The 26,152-nt window shown below is 44.4% G+C and overlaps 2 protein-coding genes across 3 annotated transcripts in view; one reads left to right on the top strand and one right to left on the bottom strand.

The window, feature by feature from the left end:
• Positions 1-6,508, bottom strand: part of syne1a (spectrin repeat containing, nuclear envelope 1a) — a 131,654-nt gene extending 125,146 nt beyond the window's left edge. The window contains exons 1-2 of the mRNA XM_071516808.1: positions 6,424-6,508; positions 3,692-3,753 (exon numbers count right to left, since the gene is read on the bottom strand). Coding sequence (XP_071372909.1) covers positions 3,692-3,753; positions 6,424-6,508 — 147 coding nt within the window. The remainder of the gene's footprint in view (positions 1-3,691; positions 3,754-6,423) is intronic.
• Positions 6,509-23,178: 16,670 nt separating this feature from the next.
• myct1a (myc target 1a) lies at positions 23,179-25,941 on the top strand. Of its 2 annotated transcripts, none has more exons than XM_071516804.1 (2): positions 23,179-23,439; positions 24,463-25,941. In XM_071516804.1, exons 1-2 carry the CDS (start codon positions 23,385-23,387, stop codon positions 25,008-25,010), a joined length of 603 nt encoding a protein of 200 aa, XP_071372905.1. In that variant the 5' UTR covers positions 23,179-23,384; the 3' UTR covers positions 25,011-25,941. The 2 variants fall into 2 exon arrangements, with proteins under 2 accessions (XP_071372905.1, XP_071372906.1); XM_071516805.1 differs by lacking the exon at positions 23,179-23,439 and adding an exon at positions 23,459-23,657.
• Positions 25,942-26,152: the final 211 nt, after the last annotated feature.

Raw genomic sequence — 26,152 nt, 5'->3', positions numbered from 1 at the left:
CAGACAGAGAAGGGACACCAACCTCACGTCTTTCAAAATTAATTAGCAAATACAGTAGCTCTCCTCGTTAATTCCTCTTCTAATGTCATTTCATGGCTTTGGATATTAGAATATTCAGACAGCACTTGTGCCCCTATCATAAAGTGACAGGAGAAACACTTACAAAGTCCCTTTCAAAGGGATAAATTATGCCACGAGCTAATTGAAGTTAAATTCACCTATTTGTTCATTATAATCCCAAAGCTAATGAGGAAATTTCTGACTAATTACAAAATAAGAAAGTAATATCCATATCCTCCACTTAGCCACATGAGCTAAAAAAAATAAATCGAGGGCTTAATGAGCTAATTACATATGAGTGTCTGGGGCATAATTGATTGTGAGCAGAGGAGTTTCGGGATGTGTGTCTGTCTGTCTGTGGTCTCATGTTATTCCCCTGGTACATCTGACTCAGTGGATTCCAAAAGATCAACAGCATGAAAGATAGAGGGAGGAGAGGGAGGGTGGGGCGGATAAAAAGAGAGAAGTGAAGGGCCTCATTCTGAAACGCAATCTATCCAATCTGGAGGAGCACTTGATACTTGATGCTTATTGCTCAAATTTATCAAAGGTAAAGCTAATTACAATCCTATCAAATGCCACTATTTTCTAAGCAAAGGTATTAACACTGCTAATAACTTCCAAGAATTACCCACAGTAAGTGTTATTTCCATGCCAGGAAGCACTTCATCTCATTTTGGCTCACTCCTCATTTGCTATTACTTGATTGGGAAGAGAGCAAAAAAAAAACCTACACAACGGGAGACTGGAAAGTGACTGCACTAACAACAAAGTGATAGGAAGAGAGAAACCAGAAGCACAGTGGGGAAATTGAAAATTGAAAAAAGAGAACCATGAAAAGGCATCCTGGTGGCTCAGGGACCTTTGTTGCAAGTCATCCCAACTTCCCTGTCTCTCTCTACTATAGACTATTAAACAAGCCAAAAAAATAAAAAATCAATCTTGAAGAGAAGGGAGTTAAAAACTGAGAGGAGGGGGGTGTTTAAGGCGAAGAGTGACCAAAGGCAGAGAGAGAAGCAGAAAAGGGATGTTTACAATGGCCAGTGGAGCTTCACTTTCCTGGTGCCGTAATCTCTAAGAACACTTGGTTCGCTGATTACTGTAGGAAAGCCGTTTCCCGGGAAAACGGCTGCGAGATGATGAGACTTCTGCCGCTCACACCGGCCACTCCGTAATTAAACTTTAACCTTCTCAGAAAGGATTTGTCAAAATGGAAACGGAGGGCCCTCTCTCTCTCAGCACCCCCCCCCCCCCCCTTGTCACTCCAGGGTGCAACTTAAAAGCACCGCCACAAGCTTGAGAACCAAAATTATACAGTTCTAGGCAACATTCACATACACTGCATGCAAATACACTAGGTTTAGACTGGGTAAGTTTGCAGTAACATACTATATAAGTGCAAGTTATAAACAACATCATCCGCTATTTCAAGAAAAACAACTCAAAATGTACTGCCATACTGCTCTCTTTATAGTTTATATCTATTGTCTATAACTGGTGAATTAGTCTGGTGAACTACCCGGAGTAATGAGAGTCATTAATCTTCTGTGTAAATTACCTGTTCTTATACCTCCTCTTTCATATAAAGCTTTGTCAGAGCTCATAAGATTTCTTTTGTTATACCTGTGGAGTGGAAAAGTAAGGGGGAGGGGAGTGATAGTGAAAGGAAGGAGGGAAGCCCTCATGCCATGTCTTAACTCACCTAGCTAATGCTAACGATTAATCACACACCTCGAGGCGATGAATTAAAGACCTCTGATAACTGGAGTGGCCTAATCATCTGCATAGCCAAGGGCGTAATCTATCCCTCTGAGAGCAGAGCTAAACCAACTGTTAAAGCTTACCTGTCTCTTTTCTTCTCTCTATTCTTCTGTCTGTCTCTCACTTTTTGTCTCGTGTTTCTTTTAATGGTTTCTTGTAGAGTGCAGACTATTTGGAGATGTGAGACGAGCCTATAGGATGCAATTTCATGCCTACAGCCCGACCTGCATGACATTTTCAACACATGCACCTCCTTATTACAAGAGACTCTCCGCACCAGCTGAAATGACATTTCACCCCCTACTCATCAAAAAGCTCTCCCAGGCATTTACTGAGCTGCTGTTACGACCAAGACATTTTTGAAGACAAATATAGGCCAATCAGTGTCGCTACGGCAACGTCAGGTTTCAGGTGCAGGGGCAAGTAGGTTCATGATGAGTAAAACTGGGAGGAGAGCAACTAATTTGATCAACTAGGTAGACAGAGAAGAGCAGGGACCAAACACAGATATCTCTGCCTATGGAACTGTGATTGTACCACTAATCTATTGATTAGCTGAATCAATTAATTAAAACAATCAAATTTAAATTAAATTTCCAGGTCCTTCACAGAAACCATTTCCTTGGTGTTGTTGCTGCTTCACCTGAGCCAAGTGTCAGTACTGTTGGTAGTAAAGATGTACTTTCTTAAAGGACCACCAGATAACATGTAATATTGGCCACATAAGACCACAGGACCAGAAGTAAGCTTTATAATCCAGACTTTTTGGGGGCCCTCCTCTGAATCCTCACCCCTTTTCCCTAATCAGCTCTGCCCCTGCATTTGAAATGCGTGTGTACGACCATGAAATACCAAACGGGCCATGGCTCTTCTCTATTCCATGAGAATGACTTAATAAATAAACTATGTGTTTACCTTAAAGGTTATTAAACATTCAAGGCATTTAAATATTGGGCTGTGCGTAATCTTCTGCTGGCGAGGTCCTGAATCGTGATATTCAATATTATGTCAAGGTTTATTCCCTTCAGAGTGCTTTTCAAATGAATTTTCTGCTCCACGTCACCGCGGTTCAAGGCCGCCACAGCTGTCGTAATCAAATTGGAAACCTTGAGAGGAGCGTCTCGGATTGAAATAGCACTTAATTGCGCTGCACTGTGCCATAGTTGCCTTGTCCACTCATTCCTGACACACTATTCAAGCAGTAATGGGTTAAATTGAGGAGCCTAATGCAGTATAATACTATAATTACACGCACATGACGGCCCGTGGCATGCGGCTGCATCAAGTGTAATTGTTTAGCATAAGTTACAGATATATTGTTGCCCAAGCTTATTGAAGAGGCAAATGAAGGGCAGTCATTTACTACAAAGTCTTATCCTGAACAATCTAAATGAATCAGAAAAGAAAATGAGGAGCTAAATTGGTCCAATACTGAGATAGAGAACTTAGGGTGTAATTATATAGGAGACTCAAATTACTTACTGTAGCTTCCAGGAAAAAGATATAAAATGTTTTGATATTGCAACATGCAAAAGTGATAATTAGAGTGACAGGAAATCCTCGCCACTGGCTATATGAGATTGGAAGAATAAACCGAAATAAGAAAGGCATGCAAGTAAGCATGGCTGGGTGTGTGGTCTTAGCTGGCACAGTCAGTCCCATGACCACGTCCACAATGTGTTTTGGGAATGGAGCAAATGTCATAGCATGGTGAGCACGGTAGATGGAGGAAAGATGAGCAAAGGGGAAGTGATTAGAAGTGGAAAGCAATGGGATGAGAAAGATTTGAATCCACAGAAACCAGCAGTGTTTGTTTACAGGGACAACACAATGCTGGCAGTGGTAATGAGAAGCAGCCAGACTCTCTTACCTTTGCCAAGTGGGAATTGATCCATTTAGTGAATGTCCTTTTCTGCACTGCCTCTTGCTCATCTGTAAATCAGAGCCCAAAGCGTCACTATCAGTCACATGCAATGATAAACAAAGAGAGAATAAAAACACAATCTTCTCATTGTCAATTGTTTCGGGAGCTGATTGGGTTTGCTCAAAGAGCTGGATGGCGACTCTCATTGACTTTGATATTATTACTTTCTATCTAATGCGACTAAACACAGTCATACCGAATCATACCTTACACTGATGTACTAAGAGAAGGCATTTGACATTTAGATGGCATTTTCACTAACCGGACTCTTCTTCTTGCAGACTGGAAAGCCTGCACTCAAAAGAATGCCCTTTAAATGATAGAAAGGCCATGGTTCTTCCTATAAGATGATGCGTCTCTCTGCCATGTTCTGTATAAGGGTTTTATTCACCTCCAACCGCAGTTCAAGCATGCAATTTGTTGCTGTAATATTGCTCAGTGCGATGATCACATCACATAGAACCAATCTTACTAGAAATGCACTGAATTACCTAGAGTGAAGGACACTGTTTGTTGTGGCTACAGCGATAAAGCCCATTTACCAAAGGCACAATCAATACCATAGATGTCTCCTGACGATGTCCCCTAAAAAGCCACTTAACTTAAATGAGGAGAAGACATAAATCAAAGGCTGGTCCCTTACACATGTGCACAAACATATACATATATATAGATACACATATACATACACAGTACAGGCCTTCAGAACAAACTAATGCATTCATTCTATAATTCTTCCCTCATATCATAGCACAGTGATATCCATAGCAGCTGCAGCTTAGTCTTTCTCAAATATTGAATGATCATATTTTAACTCAAACAACTGGCTTCCAGATCATTCTTGGCACCTTCTGACAACAACGGCGCACCATTGCATGCGACACATGCAATAAAAATTGTGACTTCAGCAATGGATACTTCTGTAATCCACAAAGCCATGTGCATTACACGGTCACACACAATGTCATATAATGTAAACAGCACAGTCCTACAGTCTACCTGGGACTCTGACACACTCCTACCCCTGCCAAAAGCTCTCATCATGTATTGTGACTGGCACGCGTGACAATGTTTTTTCCGAGCCCGTCTGCAGCACAGAGCAATATCCTTGAGATAAGCGTGTTATCAGCGAGAGAGGACGTCTGACACAGTGCTTTCCTCTCCCTTAATGAAATACGCTGATGGTTTGATTACACACAAGTTGGTTAGTGTGTCACAGGGTACTGCAGATGTGTGTGTGTGTGTGTGGTGTGTGTCGGAGGGGGGGGGAGTCGTTCATACATAATGCAGACACACATTCACACACAGTCATACGTGCCACTGAGCAGGTCCCCATTTTATGAATTAATCTTTTGATTGGGTCCAGGAGTAATCAAATATTGATGGGCGGGAATATTGGATGAGAATGAGAAAGATTTAGCCGGCATCCCGGAGCCTGAACGTGTGTGAGGCAGAACATGTCTGCATGTGTGTGGTGCCAGCTCTCAGTCTCAGGGACGAGGTGACTTTGAACTCCACACACACACACAATCGCACTTACGCATGCACACACACATACACGCACACACATTCTTTCAATAACACAAAGGGAAACAGCTTTCCTCAGCAACCAAGCCTCGCAGCAGCGTTTTAACACACATGATTACCTCCTCTGCTAGTGGTGGCCTGTATCATTAGTCTCATCCGCAGCCCCCCCCCCAAGGTTCCCACTTTGACCCCCACGGTGAAGATGACCTTAATGAAATATCATCACAGATACTGTTGTCCTGGCCCCCATGGATGTCTGCAGACTGTAATAACAGACTGGTTCAGGAACAGACAGACAGACAGACAGACAGGCAAGCAGGTAGACAAACCCAGGTGTAATCATATGGAACAAACTAACTGTCTGACCTGTTATGCATTTCAACATGTTTTTGTCTATTTCCCTGTAGGCTAAGTGGATAATGTGATGTGAAATCTGACAATTAAGTATCATCTTATCTAATCTAATCCAATTTAACAGACAGCGAGACAGACAGACAGACAGACAGACAGGCAGACAGATGGATGGTCAGGCAAGTATCTCCTAATACAGATGAGTTTACACACAGAAAGGCAGACCGAGAGCCAGAGGGTCAAACAGACACAGAAGGAATCAAAAATTTAGACGGACAGTTTGCCCGCTGTGCCGTGACACACGCCGTGAGCTGGCGCTTGTCTGCTGGGTACGCTTGGTTCACCTGCTGCAGGCTCAGAGCGCAGCAACCTCCACACACACACACACACACACACACCCCACCCACCACACACACCCCCTGCCAAGGTGGAAATGCCCCCCAACCACTCCCCCCCCTGCCCTTCATAGCCCTCTTTCTATCTCTCCCCATTTTCCTTAACACACTCCGCTCCCCAAAGATCTGTCCTGCATGGAACACCAAATAAGGGGAAGGGGAGAGGAAATTGCACTGCAAAATGCACACACCCATATACATACAAACACACACACACACACACACACACACACACACACACACACACACACAGGCACATACAGTACATACTGCAGTGGCACGCTAAATCACACACATGCAGCGTACCTTCACAGACATACACACATGCAGAATATACATACACATAGTTGCCTTCTCCCTCTCGGTCAGGGACACACACACACACACACACACTGCCCCACTTACCACGGAGGAAGTGATAGAACCCTGTCACCAGGTTGAGGGATGTGTTCTTTTTCGGGGAGGCTTCGCCCCCCGATCGTCGTGCCATCTTGTACCCCAGACTACGTCTAGATCCCCCCCCGTCTTCATGGGGACGTAGAGAGGACATCCACAGCAAACCTCCGGGAGACTTGCACTCGCCCTTGCTCCTGCCCTTGCTGCCTCTCCTCCTTTTTTTGGGGAGGTGTCTTTAAAGAGGAGCCTGGACCTCCCGAGATGACAACGGTGGAACTGTTGCTCTCTGGGAGGAAGGTATCGTCCCTCCCGCTCCCCTGCGTCTCCTTCTCTTCCTCCGAGTCTTGCTGTCCTCTGTCCGGTGACGGGCTGCACACTGAGTCTTAGTTCTCCACCTCAGTGTTTTTCCTGCCGCCTAAGCAGCTTGAGAGTGTGATGTGAGTGTACGTGTGAGGGAAAGAGTGTGTGTGTGTGTGTGAGAGAGAGTGTGTGTATGAGTGAGCGCAGCGCAGTGCCGGCTTCCCTCAGCATCAATCTCTCTCGCTCGGTCCCTTTTTGCCCCTCTCTCCCCCCTTTTCCATCTGTCCCTCCTCTCTCTCTCTCTCTCTCTCTCCCACTGTCTTTCCCTCTCTCTCTCTCTCTCTCCCTCTGTCTTTCCCTCCCTCCCTCCCTGCCTCTCTCTATTTCTCGCTGTCGGCTGCGGGAACAAACCACTTCCCTCCACTGGCCGGCCAATCGGAGTGCGTGGGAATGGGTGATGTCACAGCAGCCCCGTCCTGTTGTGGAGAGGGAGAAACGAGTGATGAGGGTGAGGGGAAGGGGGGGGAGGGGGCACCGTTTAGCAGGTTAGGAGGGGAGGCAGTGTGAGCTCTACCCTGACAGCATCACACACACACACACACTCTAACACGCCATCAGGACAAACGTGCAGGAATTCCCTATGAGTTGCTGGCTCTCTAACACTCTCTCTCTTTCTCTCTCTCTCTCTCTGTCTCTCTCTGTCTCTCTCTCTCATCCACACAGATACCATGCGGTGCTCTGAGGCATGCGGCTTTCTACTCCAGAGCCTGCAGGGGAGCAGACTATTGCTGGCAGTCATCCTGTCTGATCTGCTACTGTACTCCGCTCAAAGGGATCCTCTTTCATCTCAACCACAGTCGCATACAGTACATCTGTCTGTTTGTTTTCCCCAGAGGAGGGAGTACTAAAAATAATACAATAGAACAGAACAGAACAGAACAGAATAGAATAGAATAGAACAGAATAGAATAGAATAGAATAGAATATTTACTGTATTGATACCCAAGGTGAAATTTGGTTATCATAGAGCATCTAATATACACAGTACACATGACAGGATGTAAGCCCAAGCCATAAAAAGGGGCTACATGACAAGGCATGCCTCAGTCAAAAGAATGAAATAAAAGTGTTTTAACTATTCATTCAGAAGCAGTGATCTGCATTGCTGTAAAATGATCATTACTGCTAGTAAAATATAAACAAGAATAAAACTTCAGGCCCCAAACAAACAAATACAGGACAGTGGCAGTATAGTTAGTTCAAATACTGTGATTTCAGCATCTAAAGAGCCTTTTTCCAACAGCAAGAGATACTGGAGCTGCAGAAGCAAACTCAAGTTACAGAGCCAAAATTACGCCCACCCCCTCCACTGCTATAATAAAATGAAAAAGGGGAAAACACTGGTGTCGCACCGCCTTGACCCCCTATCCTTTTCACTGTCTGATTGATATCTCTGTGCCTGTCTGACCTGTGCTCTCTCTTATTCATTCTGTCTGTTTAGCTCTGTCTATCTCATTTTTTTTCTCATACTTTCTCTAATATACACACCCACACACCCACACACAGACAAACATACAGGCAGTGCTCGCCCCGGCAATATTAAAGCCCCGGTCTCCTCTTTGAAACCGCATTCAGAGAGTCTCCTGGAAAGCAATATTCATGCAGAATAGCCTGGTGGGTCTTATATCAGCCTTAAAGATGAAAGAACCATTCATCATTTGCGTGATTTTCCCTTTTGTTCTTCGGGTCCCCCATAAGGGATTTTAATTATGAAAGTCATCAATAACCAATGGCAGCTGTCATCCGCTATCTGTCTGCTGATAATCACACTGCTGGCACTCCTCCCTTTAACAGTGTCAAGACTGGCCGTCATAGTGCTGTCAGAGGCTTATTCCACGGATCCGTCTTTAAAAGGTGTGTTTGAAATGTGTCTATGTGTGTGTGCGTGTCTACAGTAAGTATATATATGCATACCTACCGTGTGAGTGTGTTTGTGTGTGTAGGTACGATGGAAAGGCGAAGAGTATGCGAGTACAAAGAAATATTCATGTGGACCCATTTTTCACATTTACATATACATTGCCTTTACACACACTTACTCTAGGCTATAAACACACCATTTCACATAAGGGGGGATGCAGAATCCAGCAGAGCATTCACACAGCAACTGTACATACTCAATAATATCATTGCAAATAATTCCTAAGGCCCAAACTACAGCCAGAGAGACAAAAATCTATTGTTCTATACGCAACTCTGTATAGGCAGCACTGGACGACCCCCACAGTATCGATGATGTAAATAATGGAAAAGCTTGTATTGACCGAGCCCATGCAGACTTTGTTTCTACTTATACCAATTTCTCTGCCAAGTTAAATGTGTTTTGATGTCTGATAAATTACTGCGGGAGAGCTGCACTGATCTAACTCAGCTGACAGAGAGGTGTTGAGGAACTATCCATGGTGCTGAACCTGTCGATGAGAATCCGCTTAGCCTGACACTGATTTGGGTTTGAATTCAATAGGAAGCAACGGAAAATGAAAACCAATTACATTCACGGTGGAAGTCCGAAAAGGTGTACCGAATGTGTATCATTTTTGCAAAAAGCTAGGCATCTTTGCTGGTATGTTTGTAGCAGAGAACGTTGAACTTCCCTGGAGAGCTAAATGGTTTAGAAAAACAACCCCAAGACAAAATCAAAACAAGATGCTGAGGATTCATGGGACTTATTAAGCTTCACAGAGGGAGTTGGGAGAAACGCAGGCGAGCAGGTGCGTGCACACAAACACACACACACACACACACACACTAAAATAAAATAAGCTGAATGGAGACAGACGTATTTTTACCGTCTATGTGTGAGAATAAACCAACAGACTCCTTGAGGCTACAAACCCCAGGAGTGTTCCAGTCTTTCCAAGGGGAAAAAAGGGGGGTTGGAGGGTTAAAACAGACTGAACCTCAGCTGGTCTGGATCCCTGATGGAGCCCCTGGCAGCCCTACAAAACACCAAACCGCTCTCTGAGGTTCTGGAGGTTAGACCCGGGTCAGGGCTCGGCGCTCACACAGGTATGTCTGCAGGCTGGAAGGCTTCCCGAGGAGCGGAGGAACAGCCTCTTTTCAGCCATGAAAGGGAAAACAAACGGCCTCCTGGAGGGTGGAATGGAAGCTGCTCCCGCCCTTCTCCTCATCTATTCACCCCAAGGATATTTGGGTTTTTGCTCTCTCAGCAGCCGAGACTTCTCATTCGGTCTGATGAGGACAGTGTAGAGACACAGCGCCACCTAGTGGATAAGTAAAGCTTGCATGCATGCTGACCTCCACAGAGATGAGTGTTCCTTGGAAATGAGGAGAGGAGAGGAGAGGAGAGGAGAGGAGAGGAGAGGAGAGGACAGGACAGGACAGGAAAGGAGAGGAGAGGAGAGGAGAGGAGAGATGACCTCTAGGCAGTGATCATCACAACGCAAACTGCCACCAGTACAATCAAAAATCAATTATACTTTCAGAAAAACAGTAGTAAAGCAGGGAAGACTGAACAAGCTAAGCAGCGCACAGCTTTTAACTCGCAATTTCCCAAAGGACCTCGCTCTGCACTTGAGCATCCCTGATCCCTCTCCTCATCTGTTAATGATCCTCTCCATAACTCACCAGCAATTATTATGATTGGCCAGATAGAGCCAGGTACTCCACACACATACTGTACAAGGTTACACACTTTGCCATCCAGTATGAATTCAGTACCGCATTAATTCAATTATTTAATCTTGTTACTATGCAAGTTGGTGGATGCTTCAACCCAAAGCATCGTACAGTACCATGGTTGCATATATTTTAAGTACGGATGAGAGTCACAGTACTAACCCTGGCAGTGTTAGTGCCATGCTGTAACCATGCTGCTATACAGGAGCATTTCTTTTTTAGGATGCTCTAATGAAAATGCAGCATCTTCTGCAGTATAACGTTAATGTGACATGCCTGTTAAAGCTATCATGCACTTAATGGACGGCTTTGTTGTGCAGCAGAGAGGTACCTTCTAATTGCATCATGCTCACACACATATACAAACACACACTCACAAGCACACACCCAACACAAGCACAAACACATTTGTAATCCATTGCAGTGACACACAGAGTGATTTACCAGGTTTTGATGGCTTTTTCTGCCCCCCTACTCCTCCTAACACCTCCTTTATCCACTTCCTGATTCCAGCTCTTCCCTTTCACCCCAACAATTCCCAATTTACAAAACCCTTCTCTGCACTTCCGCCAGACCACTTTACCCCTCGTATTCAATAACACCCCCTAACACACCCTCAGTGCCTCCACTCAACCCTCATGTGCCCATTCAACCTCCTCCCGTTTCCCCATCCCACTTCATTTACAGCACATTTTTACCAGTCCCAACGTAAGTGCTAAGACGGAAGTCCAAATGCCAGCCCATTAGCATAGCTAATTACATTTCAGTAATAATGACACCACATTAAAGAGAGTAAGAAGGGGGGAACAAGTCAAAATGATTTCCAAAACAACCACTTCCCCCTTTCAAGCACCATCACCCCCTTTTCAGTACCAGATGTGCAGAGAAAGCACTTTGTTGTTGACAAAAATGTCCAAATATCACAGTGTTCATTAAACCCAGTCCACTGATATAGTAATTTACTGAACAATTTCAGCACCTGCAGTATTTCCACACTGAAAACAACAGACCAAAAATGAACCAGATAAGCAAGGCATTACATTAAAGTTAAATATATATATATTTAAAAATAAATTGAAAATGAAAATGGATATAAATATAAAAATTCAACAAATGAAGTCAAAACCTTGTTATCATATTGGGTCTCCTTCCTATCTTTGAAGGCCTCCTTTATCAGGTAAGTAGATTCTGCTGAACACATTTGAACAGCACATAATAGACTGAACACACAGCTAATACCAAGCATCTATTCCACTGGAAACACCACAGGTCAAACCAGCACACCACTCAGCGGCACTAAGAGCATTAGCAAGACTCAGCTTGGCTACCAGAAAATATTTTCAGCTGGATGTTTCTCTCCTGCTCCCCTCTGTGGATGTGTATGTCATGATTGTGTGTGTGTGTGTGGGGGGGGGGGGGGGGGGAGACAGAGATAGAGAAAGAAAGAGAGGGAAAAAGAGAGATAGTGCGTGTTTTTGTGTGCATGTGTGCTGATTTTTTCATGTGTGTGTATGCGTGAGTATATGGGGTACATGTGAGGCAGAGAGGTGCTTCTTAATTGCATCATACACACACCCATAAAAACACACTCACAAGCACACACACAAGACAACATACAAACACACACACAGATTTCTAATCCATTGCACTGACAACAGAGTGATTGAACAGGTTTTGATGGCTTTTTCTGTCCCCTACCCTCCTCCTTTATCCACTTCCTGATTCCTTCCTCTAATGTGTGTTTGTGTGTGTGTGTGTGTTTGGTGATTTTCCGCCTGCGTGTGTGTGTGTGTGCATGTGTGTGACGTTGTTGTGCGGGTGGGAGTGCAGGAGTGGGTCAGACAGTCTAAGCTCTTTATCCAGGTTCAGCGGCCTGCTACACATTACAGGGAGGAGGAAAGTGAAAGGATTGGCGTCAGCACACTAAATAAATCACAGTGGCTGATGCAGTAAATTCAGTTATAAGTCCTGTCTTTGCGGCAAAATTTACTGACTGGAACCGAGCCAAAATCACCCACAAAATCCTGCTGCGTGCAACCACTTCAGTCTACGTCTGTATTGGGCCTATCCAGCTGGGACCATTTACTGTGTTACTGAGAATGAGCCTAAACCAATTCATTTTGCAACCGACAGATGCGTGGCTTTGGCTTTATACTGCACCCACCTGTCCGGTCGGCTTGTCGTCAGGTGCAAAGTGGCTTTATTCATTCCCTGCATATTTTCCTACCACCTGAATGTTCTCCATTTCTCACCTGACATTCTTGAAGTATTAAAAGCAGGTAAACAGGGTTTGTTATGTCAGGTGGCAGGTTTTGTTTGTGTCTGGAGTGGGGGGGGGGGGGGGGGGCAGATGTCGGCATGCAACACAACAGCAAATAACATTTCTCAGTCGTAGACACACGGCACTTCCACTGCTTTGCTTTTCATCAAAGTTTGATGAAATGGGATGATGGGTTCCTTTTAAAAATGTTTAGAAAGAGGTTAACACCATCAAAAAGGAAGCAATCGATTCCAAGAGGAGTAAACAATGACACTACATGAGAGGAAACAGCAGAGAAAGTGATTAGGTTGCAGATGAGTCGGGTTTGATGCACAGGACAATAAAACGAGAGCCAAAAATAGACAAGCAGGGGAAATGACAATTTACCTGTTCTGTTGACCCCACCCGTCCGGTGTTCCAAGCAGATTAAAATAAACACTGGGAATTACTTGCAAATACTTTCTGTCCCAGGTCTGCTGGAAATGTGACGTTATCTGGTCAGCTGACCTCTCCGGGGTCAGAGCATGACACTCTGACCTTCATTTCCAAACCTTCAAGTGCTAAATAGGATGCCAGAGGCAAAATTTGCCACCGTCCTATCACACTGTGACAGGTGAAAAAAACGGGGGATAGCAGTGTCTGTGGGTGAAAGATAAGGGCATGCGTAGGACTCAAAGTATTACAGACAGAAGCTGAATGTGTCTCAGGGTCATGAGCTCAGGTGTCTGGATTTATCTGTGGGGACATTGTTCTGCATGTCTATCAAAACTATCTGATCCCTCAATCTGACAGACAGCATCAGAGATGGAATTGAAATGCTGAAGGAACCGTGCTATCATGGGATCAGTGTGGGCCAAGACTGGTGCTGTAATTTTGCTCAACACTGTATTCCATTCAGGGTCAGTGGTACCTTGCATTGCAGGATCCTGTAAATACGCCTTTTGTTATGTCTGTACAGTGTGATGCTGCACTGACAGTTTCATTATATGCTGCTTGTTTGGCAAAACACATTAAGCTATCCACCTTGAGAAGTTCAGCTAAATCACCAGATGTGCAACTTGGCAGTAATGTTTACAAAGAAATACCAAAAGAGGAACTGTAATTTCTTCTCAAGAAAAAAAGAATCGATACTGTGAGTTTTTGTCGATTTCTATCTTCCCTTCAAGTTTGAACTAATTATAAAAAAAGTGCCTATGTGCTTTCTTTTGTTGTTTTTCTTTTTTTGTGTCAAAGCCACTAGACTAATGTTGGGATACACTTGACTTTTTTGAAAGTGTGACCTTTGAAAGAGGGTTTAAGATAACTGACAGCTGCCCCACCCCCCATATTGTATGGGTGGAACCCCTGGTGACCTAATCTTGTGATGTGTCACTCAAACCCTCCCTGACTGGCAGGTGAAAAGTGATTACAATCTGATCTGCAATACAAACTGTCACTGAGAAGCTAGTGGAGGCTACACACAAGCACACATTCACACACACACACACACACACACACACTCTAATTTATCAAACATAATGCTCTGTTACAGGAGCAGAAGCTGAACCAGACATAGCCAATAAGCCCACAGGGCGAAAAAGGCCGGCGCTGGCTGTCATGCGACTGCAGCTATGGCAACGAGTCATAAACACAATCTGGGAAGGCGAGGAGAAGAAGCAGCAGAATAAAAAACAACCCACAGTGCGTCTCTGTAACACACTGGCCCTATTACCACAGTTCTGAGGCTGCACAGAGTAATGGCTACATGTTAATGGGCTGGCGGCCTTGAAGACTTGTTCTGTGTCTGTTTAACCGCTCGCCTAAACTGCTGACTCCCAGTGGTGTGATGGAGGGGGGAAAAAAAGATGCATCACGGCTATTTTTAACACCCGGTGTTTGTTTCTGTGTCTGTGTGTGTGCGACGCGTGTGTATGTGAAGCCACGGTGTCCAGAGCCGGAGACGATAAATGGGGTGTCAGAACTGTACGGGAGGCTGGCACGGCTCAAGGTGACCGTCTGCCTGGGCCTTCTTTGGCTGCGGCCGGACCGTGATGTCGCCCCTGGCAACAGGATGTCACCCTGGCACCGTGCCAACCTGAGGAACCGTGCCAGTCCCAGGAGCCACCAGGAGCTTAAAAACCGTTATGAGGGCTCTCTCTGCCCTCCCTTTCCTGTCTCATCTTCTTGCCTTTCCCCCTGCCTCTCTCAGTCTCTATTTTACCCCTTACTCTCTCAGTGTGGCACTCTGTTGTTGTTCAATAGCCAATGAGTTGCTGGTATCTCCCAGATGTGCTCACCTCTGCTACCCTCCCCTTGCCCTTTACTCTCTCCTCCCTCCTTTACTGCCTGTTCTTCATCCTGGTCGACCAAAATTACATCAGCAGAGGCTTGTAAAAAGAGGCCACACTGCAGAATTACCTCAGATGTAGTAGCTCTGAATTGCTATCCCATCCAAACTACACCATTCAAACGATACAAACCCCAAAAACCTGAACTAACTGAGAAACTCAATCTATCTCTCTCTTAATCCTCAAACAATATCTAAAATCAATGTTAAGGTCACATTCTGTGCGGCTATCTCTGTCTCCAGCTATACTGTATTGTTGTGATCGCAAATTAATTGTGAGTGAAATACAGGATTACACAGAGCCTATGCACTGAAAACTTCAGGCAGGTGCTCCCAGCAGCACACTAACGCACTGAGACTTAGCAAACCTGTCTACCTGATAGCTTAGCAGACGGTAAAACCCAGAGGCGTAGGCGGGAAAGCTTTGCCTCTACCGCCCACAACGGAGAAAACAGGTGAGAAATGGAAATCGAAAAACGGCGGATCGCTCCTCTCATTAATAAGAGACAACAAACAGGCAAATTCCACGGCATATGGAGGAGTTCAGGCTGGGAGGTGTTCAAAGCGGCCTCGCCGTTCTCCGCCATATGGTGTCACTAATTGCTGTTTTTCACTGCGACAGAGAGGTACAAAAAAAGAGAGATGGATGAAGGGAGGAAAACGCAGCTCCAAAACTGGGGCAAAAGTTTTGATTGTTTTGATGTTGTGTTGAGCAGTTACTAACAGCTTCCAAATTGAGCCTGAAGGGAATATAGTTCATTTCATGGTATCTGGTGATTTGTGGAACGTGGCTAATTTGAGAACATTGTCCTCTCTTGAGAGGAGGAGTAAAATATGTTAATCTAATCAGGCCTTAAATGAGACACAAAATGGAGTTAGATTACCTATCTTTAACGCTCAGGTGATAAGAAAATTAGATTGCAACCATGTTTTCCCCATAAAACACACAAATACACCAGATCTGTGGACATCTATCCCTTCGGATAGTCGCTATTACTGCCACCCTGGCAGATGAATAGAAAGCTACTCTGAACAAAGGCAGCATTGATTTCATTTAGAGCTGTCATTTGGGGTCGAGCTTGTGACTGTCACTGTACCTATAGGAACACTCAAGGGACTATACTATACTGAAGACAAGGAACACATGTTTGTTATGTTCTAGCTATCCTGAAGACAAGGAGCACATGCTTGTTATGTTCTACATATGCTGAAGGCTGTTCATGTTGAGACTAATGAAAACATAAGCTTTCCTCTTTGATTCTTACAAGACGTCTTGATGATTCCATCACAGCTTCATCTCTCCTCTCCCAGGAGACGGGAAGCAGGACACATCAAATAAAATGTCATGTCAAATTAGATTCCATGTGCCCCCTGTAAATTAGCTAATGTGATCATCTACTCTGAGCAGAACATATTATATACATAACACAACGAATGATACTTGAAATAAGATTAGATCTTTTTTAACTCAAATGAAACCAAATCAATTCACATAACAGGCAGAATGTCAAACACGTACATCAAGCAAAAGAAATTGACCATAAACACTATCCAAATGTGTCTTAGCTATTGTGAGGTTAACGCAGAACGTGGTTGTGTTGAGGTAGTATCTCTCCCAAACACCCACACTCCGTCCATCTGTAAGGATACCCACAGCAACAAGGCTTCTCTTATCTGAAATACTTGAATGCCACAAGGCATCAACAATAAACCAACAGGGAGTGTTAGGTGAAAGCAGATAAAGGTTTCACCGGCCGGTGTAAAGAAGACACACCCCCGACTACAGGACCCAGTCAGGAGCCTATTTTTGGAACAAGCCACACTTGGGGCCAAATTGCATTAATTACAGCCCATGTCATGTCCTGCCTTATAGTGTTAATGGGGCTACTGAATCTAACTACAAACAATGGGTCCCTTGTGGCTCCAAAATTGCCATATACCTTCATGGTTTTCAAAGATATTTTACATCAGCTGGAAACTTGCACGTTATTTGAAGTAGATCAAGTTTCCACGGTTTCCAAAAATGGGGAAATCTCTTGATAGCAGGATTTGAGATGAATATCCTCCTACTTAAAGACTGCAACAATTTCACACCATTGTCCGTTATGTGCTAAGCTGTTCAATTCACACAGAATATGTGATAATGCATCAAAACCGCCTTCACATTGGCAGAGGTGGCCTATGGGGAGTAGTCTGAAATGAGACAAATCAGACGGCAATTACTGCGATTCAGAGCCTGTACTCACACCTGCAAAACAGTGATGCAGAGGAGCCACGTGGCTGCTGATGCTGTTCGCAGCTTTAACAGAAACTGCCACCTCAGAAGCCACACAGGGAGCAGCCATATTGGATCTCAGCTCCGGTGTCACCTGACTTTCCTGCTAGTTTGCGAGTGTCATCAATCTGGTCCTGTCAGTACGGTGTGTGTGTGTGGGGGTGATGTTGCCACACACACACCGTTCCACAGTGGAGGTGTGTAAGACAGTCCCAGTACAGAAACAATACACCTACAGTACAGGTGGGGCAAGAGTGAACATTTAATACTGATACCAGCTGCATTTACAATCTGCAAATGAAAACAAAGTCATAACAGAGGTGAGATAAGATAAGAAAACAATAATAATCTTTATGGGTCAAGTGTTAAAAGCCTTAATAGCTTGATTTTAATCCATGCTAATGTTGTATGTACAGTAAGCTGAGGGTGTGAGTGTCCACCATAGAGCCCTAATAAGACATAATAAGACAGTCCTGCTGCTCCAGCAGAGTTGAGACGGAAGAATAGACTTCATCCTGTCAGCTGCTCTGGGGATTATCTTAGCCACTGTCTGCTTCACGGTCTGTCCACATACAGAGATACATACATACATGGACACACACACACAGATATTCACACACTTACACACACACACACACACACACACACACAGATATTCACACACATACACACACATACACACATGCAAGCATACACACACGACATGGCATACACGGACGCATACTCACATTCACTGAAATATATAAAAGACACACTAATACTCACATTCTCTCATAATTCAATTGTTCACTTAATCTTTCTCTCTCTCTGTCTCTGGCTCTCTCACATACACACACACACACACAACACATCTTCATGTGTTTATGGCCTTAAATCAGTTACAGTCACATGCACGGACCCACACCAAGAAGCATGCCTCTGCATCCTCCAGCATGAACAAAAACTCCACAAAAGTTGACCTTAGGCACTAAAGCACTGATAGCAACTGAATATTAGACAAAACATTACTGACTGCAACCTAGAAATACCCACTGTACTTGAATACCGCATGCTGTGACATTGGATATCCCATTCAGTAATGTCCTTCACATTTATAACCTTTCAAAGCCATAAGAACCTGAATTCCACTGCTCCACAGATAACACATACACAGTCATAAGCAAATGCAGAAGATGTATGTTAAGACATTTCATCACAGTAACATACCTTTGGCTCCAACTACATTTTGCTGTGTCATGCCTAGCACCGGGTCACCTCTAAAAAGCACTGCAAACGCAAGGTGGAGCGGCGTGAATGAGTAAGCAGTCTACACCTACCTTGCAGCCTCTGCATCACATTGGCAATATCCCTGGCAGAGCGCCCGTAGTGCCTGGGTGATGCCATGCCGCTGTCCCGAGGTCACCCAAGTTGCGTCCCCGACTCCCGTGCGTCACCCCAATACGGGCCTCATGCTCGGATCAGGAATCAGGTTTGGCTGCAGTAGTTCCGTGTCTTCAAACTGACTGCAGGCTACGGAGACCGAGTCGCGTCCATGCTGCTGTGTTCGTCTGAACAAGTCATCCCTGTTGCAGTAGCAGCCTGCAATCCTCTCTCACTCCCTCAAGCTCCTCCCCTGACGGTGATGGGCGTGCGTGCGTGCCTGCCTGCGTGCGTGCGTGTGCTGAACATCTCAGCCGTGCCCTCCCTCTCCTCAGCCTCTCGCTCCTGCAGACAGGACAGCTTGCTGGTCTGCATGCACTGCCACCTGCTGTCCAATCAGAAGGAATGTCTCTCGCGTCTCCTCCAGGCGCAGAGACCAATAGGGTGCCAGGTATCTTGCCATACCCACTGATCCCACTGCAAGAGATGTGTGTGTGTTTTGTTTGTGAGTGAGAGAGAGAGAGAAGTGAGTGAGAGAAGTGAGTGAGGGAGAAAGAACAGAATCAGCTGCAGCAAACCTCGGCTGTGATGGCGACAGCATATTTCTTACTTAAACTTGCCAATATTTGAAGGTACAGACATATTTTGTAACTGGGACTTGATCACAAAAAAGCCTAAACTGCCATACAAGTCAACAATCATTAGTTAATACACACCCTTGTCAATGGTACATCCCTTCACAATTCTATAACCAGGATATGCTATGCCACAGCAGATCAATGCTGCTGTTTGAAATGCAGGAGGGAGGTGTGATGCACCACTAGGCTCTGAGCACTTATCGCAAAGTGTAATCCCATTAGACAAGTCCTTTCATCATCTCAGGAGAGCTGAGAGGAGAGCTACAGTGATCCGGCCACAGCCTCATCCAGTGAAGTGGGATATGGAGGTGTGGGTATGAAAAAAGATAAAAACTGATAAATGATCATTGATTATAGATCCTCAACCCTGTTTTGGTATATCAGTAAAATTGAACGCACAGGGCAAAAACACATTGGGAAGTAGTGTGTGTTAACTTTATTACATCTTGTGATAATAGTTTTGCATCACCTAGATTCCTAGATTATTTTATGCCATTTCTGCTTTATAGACAGACAAGAACAATGGAATGGAACAAAAGTCTTTTGTCCAGATTTCTGCATTGTCCAGGCGCCCTAATGGAGCTCTGATGTGGATTAATGTTTGTCCATAGTGACGGAGTAAATATAATGTTTACTGGGGGAAAAACACTCTTTAAGTGGTTATTATTGAGATTTTAGGAATTGTTAAATTGAAAATCCCTCAATCCCCCACACAGCAGGCTACTATGTTTATAGGCTATGGCTGGCACAGGTCACTGGCAAATAAACCCTACCAATTTTTCCTCATATAGTCAACAAATACTATAGGCTTCAGCCAAAATATGGCATATATAATGATATATATAATATTAACAGAGCAAATTACAGGCATGCAGATCACCAATATTCAGAGTAGGGCCAGGAGTAAATCAATCACCTCAGTAGTTTAACCTCAGCCCACACAATGACAACTAAATCAGCACTTCCAGTTAACAAATGTAGGCTATTAATCCAGCTATTTGCGGTTAAGTTGCCAGAATCAGCTATTTGACTTGCCAATGCATTGAAATGCTGTGGGATTTGGTTGCACTGGCCTGCTACTCTGCAGCATGAAGGGACGGATTGCTGATTCCCACATTTTTCCGCAGCTCGGCTCGGGGTGACCTCTACCGTCCAGAGAGGAGAGGAGAGAGAGGAGAGGAGAGGAGAGGATAGGAGAGGAGAGGAGAGAGAGAGGACAGAGGGAGCCTGCTGCAGCAGAGGGGAGCAGAGAGCAGAGACAAAGCACAGGGGTCAGTGGGGAATCCTGCCAGCACAGTGGCTACAAACCCTGCCACTTTAAGATCCGTCTTTCTTATCTTATCGGCGCACACAGCCAGAGAGCAGGGACCAAGCCCGCCAGTGTGGTAATCTCCCTCATACACAGTCAGCACTTTTCTAAAATCTCATTAGAAACTTCCCCTCGTCAACCTGCATGTCAAAATCGACCAAACATAAATGGCATAGTGCCAGAGAGAGATGTAAGTTGTAGTGCAATATTGTCCTGAAACCATATTTGCAACTGCAATGTCCGCATAATCATTTAATGTTGTGTTGAGTGTGAGTGTGTGATTTGGATTTTCCTGCCTCCTTTCAACATATTGAGACTTGCTTCTACAAAATCCCTGAAATAAAGTGAGACCGCATTGGAAACAAGTGGAATTATCTCAACCCACTGGCAGAATTTGTAATTGTTTTAAGGAAAAATATACAGTATATAAGATTAAAATACAACTTGGGCATTTTAATTCTCCTTACCTGTTTCCCCACACTGGTTTATTATGGGATATGTGACTTTACTTTCTACATTATAAGTCATTACATGTAGATTGTTTCACACAGGCTGGCCTGCATGTTGCAGTGGGTCAGGTTGAGAGTGGGCCTGCTGTCTTTGTGGGATTTAAAGGAAATGATGAGATGTGCTGAGTATTTATCGTGGAGTATTGCTCCATCTACTGTTCAAAAAGAGAATAGAAGGTACTCAGGGTAGCAGCTGTCACCCTCTGGCGTTTGGCCTGGGTATGCTATTCATGAGCAAAAACAGATTTTAAGTGGCCCAACAGGATCTTTCAACCTCCAAAGGTTACCGACCAGAAAAACAATTCACATGCAGAATAAAATATTTTTCCACTCTGACTCACCCCACTTCCCTCCAACATCAAAGCCAGGTTTCTACACAAGTGCTCAGCCTGAATAGCACAAGGGACACTTACATCTGATTATGCATATTGGTAAAAGCAAACTAAAAATTAAAGAGTTTGGTATCATGTTGATTCATCAAATCTGGAAATCTCTCACTCATCTGCTGTTAATAAACAGCAATAATCTACCTTTCATTGCAGCTTCCATTGGAAAAAGTTAATTTCCTTATAAAATCACAGATATTAAGGACTACACACTGTAATTATCCATCACTCTGCCCAAAGACATTGTAACAATGCTGATTACCACCAGCTCCAGCAACATAAACACATTCTTCTAAAGAATGTCTCCTCCACCTGTGTGAACCGGTCCAGCTCCCTACAATCACTGTGATATAATGGGACACAATGGCCACACATACCATTTGACAGTATAATGGGTGTTTGCTGGTTCGTTTGGATGGGTTTTACAGCACAGTCAACAATTAAAGGAAGTCCCACCTTAGGCCCAGCCACTCTCTCTCTCTCTCTCTGCCCAGTGAGGAGGCTGGGAGTAGAGGGTTCTCACTTTCTGGTAAAAAATCTTTATATTTTTGAAAATCAATAATAAAAAAAAATAATAATTTGTGTCTCTATTTATGGCTGAGAGGTCTTACAATAGAGGTTACCATTAGGTTTAAGATGAAGGTTGGTTTATATAAATTCTGGATGTGCAATTTGGCTAGAAAGTAAAATTAAAAGCCGAGGAAGCAAAACTCCTCTGTTCTCACATCAGCTGCATTCCAATATGAATACTTGCATCCTTCCTTGTGCCTGCATTGATGACCTTGCAGAACTGAACAGGAGCGGATTGGTGCGAAACAATGCCGGTTGTGGGATCAAGAATGAGTAACATATGAATAGCCTCCACTTTAATCCACTGTATCCTGAGTTGACAGGGGTAGAGACAACCTCAAAGTGAAAAAATGGTGGGAGCGTGGGGTTCATTAGAAGAGCGCCCACGCTGCTTTTCTATCTTATCAAAGCCCAGTGTTTTTACTGGATCTCTCCAGCCGACACAGGACCAGACGTCCTATGCAGGCACCGCTGACCTGGCAGACACTGTGGAAAGACTGAGCTTACTAACAAAGACGCTGGAAATCAGAACAGACTCAGATATCCACACGCTCACGAGCCGTTTTAACAAATGAAGCAAGGAGTAGTATCATTTTATCCGTCGTTACAAGTAGTTATTAGTAAAAGTGGTTATTTGCCACCAATCCGTGCCAGCTGAGGTTTTGCCTTCAACATCTATTTCAGACCCGGGGTTCTAACTGCTGGTGCGGCGCATGGGGAAACTGTCGCCTGTGGTCTCTGTGGTGGAAGGAAAGAATATGAGAAAAACTGAAATGTTTATCATTTTCAAACGGGGGGAAAAAATCTGAGAGGGTAGTGGACTGTCCTATGGCAAAAGCTGAAAGACAGGGGCTTATGGGAGGGAGGGGGGGAGGGAGGTGATACTGTTTCACATTAATCAACCTTAAGGAAATGATGGGAGAGGAAGTGATTACAGCAACACCCCGTCTCCCCACCTCCAGGATCTCTGTCCTGGATAGATAAGCGAGCCCTGTTGCTAATTTCAAGCAGAAAAGCAGGAAACGTGACAGTGAAGTTTTCCGCTTCCATAAACAAGAGAGCCGCCAGAGTTAGCCTTGGAGGGGGAATCCTGTGTGCCTCTGGGCTGAGTCTCTCTCTGACAGGGAGAGAGAGAGAGAAAGTGAGGAAGGGAGGAGAGAGGGAGAAAGTGAGAGAATAGGAAAGAGGGGAGGTAGAAAGAGAGGAAAATCCATCAAAAGAAAAAAGAGACAGACAGGAATTGACAGAAAGAGAGAGGAGGAGAGAGGGAGAGGGACTAAGGGACAGATTGGATGAGTAAAAATCTCTCTTCTTCTCCTCTCACAGAGCAGAGAAAGTCATGGCTGAGAACAACACAAACCTCTTTCTGGAAATACTTCAGTCTTTTGATGCTGGTGAGTTTTTTTGTTTTTTTTTAACTTCCGATGCCTTTTGGCTGTTCTTCTTGATGTGGTCTCTCTGACTGGCACAGACATTCTCTAGAGGTTTTAATGACCTCGGAAATAGATTTGTGAACTTAATCCCTTCTGAAGAAAACTAAAGCGAACTAGAAAATGTTAAGAAACTTCCGTGAATTTTAAAAGTGATATAACACCCACTCCAAATCTATAAGGTAATGATATGCTCTCTTACTGCTGTTTTTTCCTTACTTTTCTCAAATGTCATTTCCAGATGATCTCTGACAATGTCTGCTTTTCCCTTCCCCAGTCAGGGAATTGAAAAAAAAAACAACAACTATGGAATTGTGGAGTGGTAGCAGAGTAGGTTCACACTTTATAAAGCTTAAATGTATTGAAAGGAAATTGATTTGTTTTCCCTGGCAGCAGTCCAGTGGGATTTGTCTTAGCCGCTGCATTCTTTCTTTTCTCTCAAGCACGCACATGTAGTGACTGCTGCTTCCACGGCAGGGAGAAGCAGGGAGAAAAAAAAAAGTCAATCCCCTATTTTGTGGGAATGAGATGCAATCAGTTTGTTTGCTCTGGTAAACATGACAGAGGAAGGCCTGTTATTATTTTGTCATGGGGTACCATCTTGCAAGACACTGCTGGCAATGCTCCATTTAGTTTCTAACGGAGGGTTTCTGCAAACTTGGCAAGGCCATAGATTTTAATTAAAAGTCTTTCCCTCCGCTGGATTTAATGAGAAAACCAGTTCTTAGGGATAAAGTGCATTTATATGCATTACATGTACATAACTGTTTTTATGAGTGTTTATCCCTCATAGTGATGGTGGAAAGCGAATGGGGCCCAAGACCTATTATTAAAACCTAATAAAGAGAAGAAGCATATAGAAGAAACTTTATCCACTGACAGGGAACAGACACATGTAGGTAAATTATGGTATGGAATCTGCTATAGCTCTTCTTCGCAGCACAGATCATTAACTTCCTTTTTGTGTTTATTTTTCCCTCTCCGTAGTTCCTCTAATTATAGCCTTCTGTGTGTCCATGGCGGTGGGCCTGGTCTTGGGGGCCCTGGTCTACGTGGTCCTGACCTGGATGTCCCGCCGCAGAGTAGGCTCTGCCAGCATCACCCGCCGCCCCGCTCGACAGTCACGCACCTCCCCTCGCGCCCGTCCGGGCTTCAACCGCAACAGCAGCTACGACCGGCGCAGTAACAACAGTTTGGTCAGCGCCGCCTTCAGCTTCCACCGGCAGGCCTCGTCCCCAGACCAGGTCGACCCGCTGGGGCGCAAATCCAGCTTCAGGGCCTCCACCTTCCACCCTCTCCTCCAGTGCAGCCAAATCGCCAGGGAGGCAGAGGAGGGGAGCCAGACGACGCTGCCTCGAACCCCGACTCTGACCACCTCGGCCGGATCAGCTCAAACAGCAGGCCAAACGGCTACCACCCCGTCCAGGCCCGAGTCATTCTGGGGCAACAGCAGTCTGAGGGGTTTCCACGCCACACACACCCCTCCTCCAGCTTACGAGAGCATTATCAGGGCTTATCAGGAAACCTGCACCTGAGTGGAGTGGGGGTGCTGAGACTGACTGACTGAATGAGACCAGGGCTTTTAATGGATTTATGAATGATACTGGACTGTGGTGGAAAAATTTAAATTTGTATTGATATACATGACCATGCAGCTGGGGCTAGGTGGGAGGAACAAGAAAAGTCGGGCTTAGAGACACCCAACACAGGAACACTGATGTAAGGTGTTGTTAGAGCACAGTTGCATCTGAACCAGCAAAGAGTTTTGTATTGCTTTGAGTATATATTTAATTTTGACATAAGCATACTTGCCTGTCACCGCTGAATACTGACTGGAAAATATCAAGAATAAGTAATTTGACACGTCTAGCAAGGCTAGCAATGCAACCAGTCGATTCTCAATGGCTGTTCATAAACAGAAATGAATACCTCTTAATATTTAGCAGTCTGTATGTAGTGGTGGGAAACACCCACGTATGCTTGCACAGAATCTTTGATTAGTTTAGATGAAGCAACAATCTAAAAATACATTCTGTATGCTGGTATCTATGATACCAGGTAAAAGTGCAGTCATCTTCTGCTTTGCCCCTGCTGATCACCTGCCCCATCTAAATGACTATGCAAGAGAGAGAGAGAGAGAGAGAGAGAGAGAGAGAGTATGTGTACAGACAGACAAGTGTTTGTGTGTCAAGTTGTAATTCATAAGTTGTAAATGTGTCAATGAGATATATGCAAGCAACTGGTGTAGACAGCTTTGAATTCAATTTTCTGTTTGCACGTTGCATCGTAGACACAAAAATACGTTTTTACAGCTGTGATAGGTATGTGGGCCTATGGCATTCAATGGAACCTACAAAGTGTGTGTGTGTGTGTGTGTGTGTGTGTGTGTGTGAGTGTGTGTGTGAGAGAGAGAGAGATGTCAAGGATTTTGTTTGGATTATCTGTTTTGATTGTAATTTACTGAACTCTGCTCTTAAATTAATACAATAAAGTAACAAAAGCACTAACACTGAGTTTTCCATAAAAAGCTGTGGTTTACAACAAGCTCAAACGTCTATGAACTAGCCGACATGCTGCTCCTTGGCAAAAGAAAGCAGTTCCCATATCTGATGTAAAGCAAACCACCACAACCATACGTGTAAGCATATAGCCTACCTCTGCCTGACCAGCTTCCTGA

Source organism: Centroberyx affinis, unplaced genomic scaffold, assembly GCF_046629955.1.
Source record: "Centroberyx affinis isolate AG114_WGS23_722 - 3 ecotype Tasmania unplaced genomic scaffold, CSIRO-AGI_Caff_v1 ptg000431l_1, whole genome shotgun sequence".
Classification (NCBI taxonomy): domain Eukaryota; kingdom Metazoa; phylum Chordata; class Actinopteri; order Beryciformes; family Berycidae; genus Centroberyx; species Centroberyx affinis.
This window is presented reverse-complemented; position numbering and strand designations above follow the sequence as displayed.

Bases quoted from the DNA above. Each gene is read 5' to 3' on its own strand.
- myct1a (XM_071516804.1), top strand. From the start codon at position 23,385: ATGGCTGAGAACAACACAAACCTCTTTCTGGAAATACTTCAGTCTTTT. The intron at 23,440-24,462 runs GTGAGTTTTTTT...CCCTCTCCGTAG, and splicing joins ACTTCAGTCTTTTGATGCTG to TTCCTCTAATTATAGCCTTC.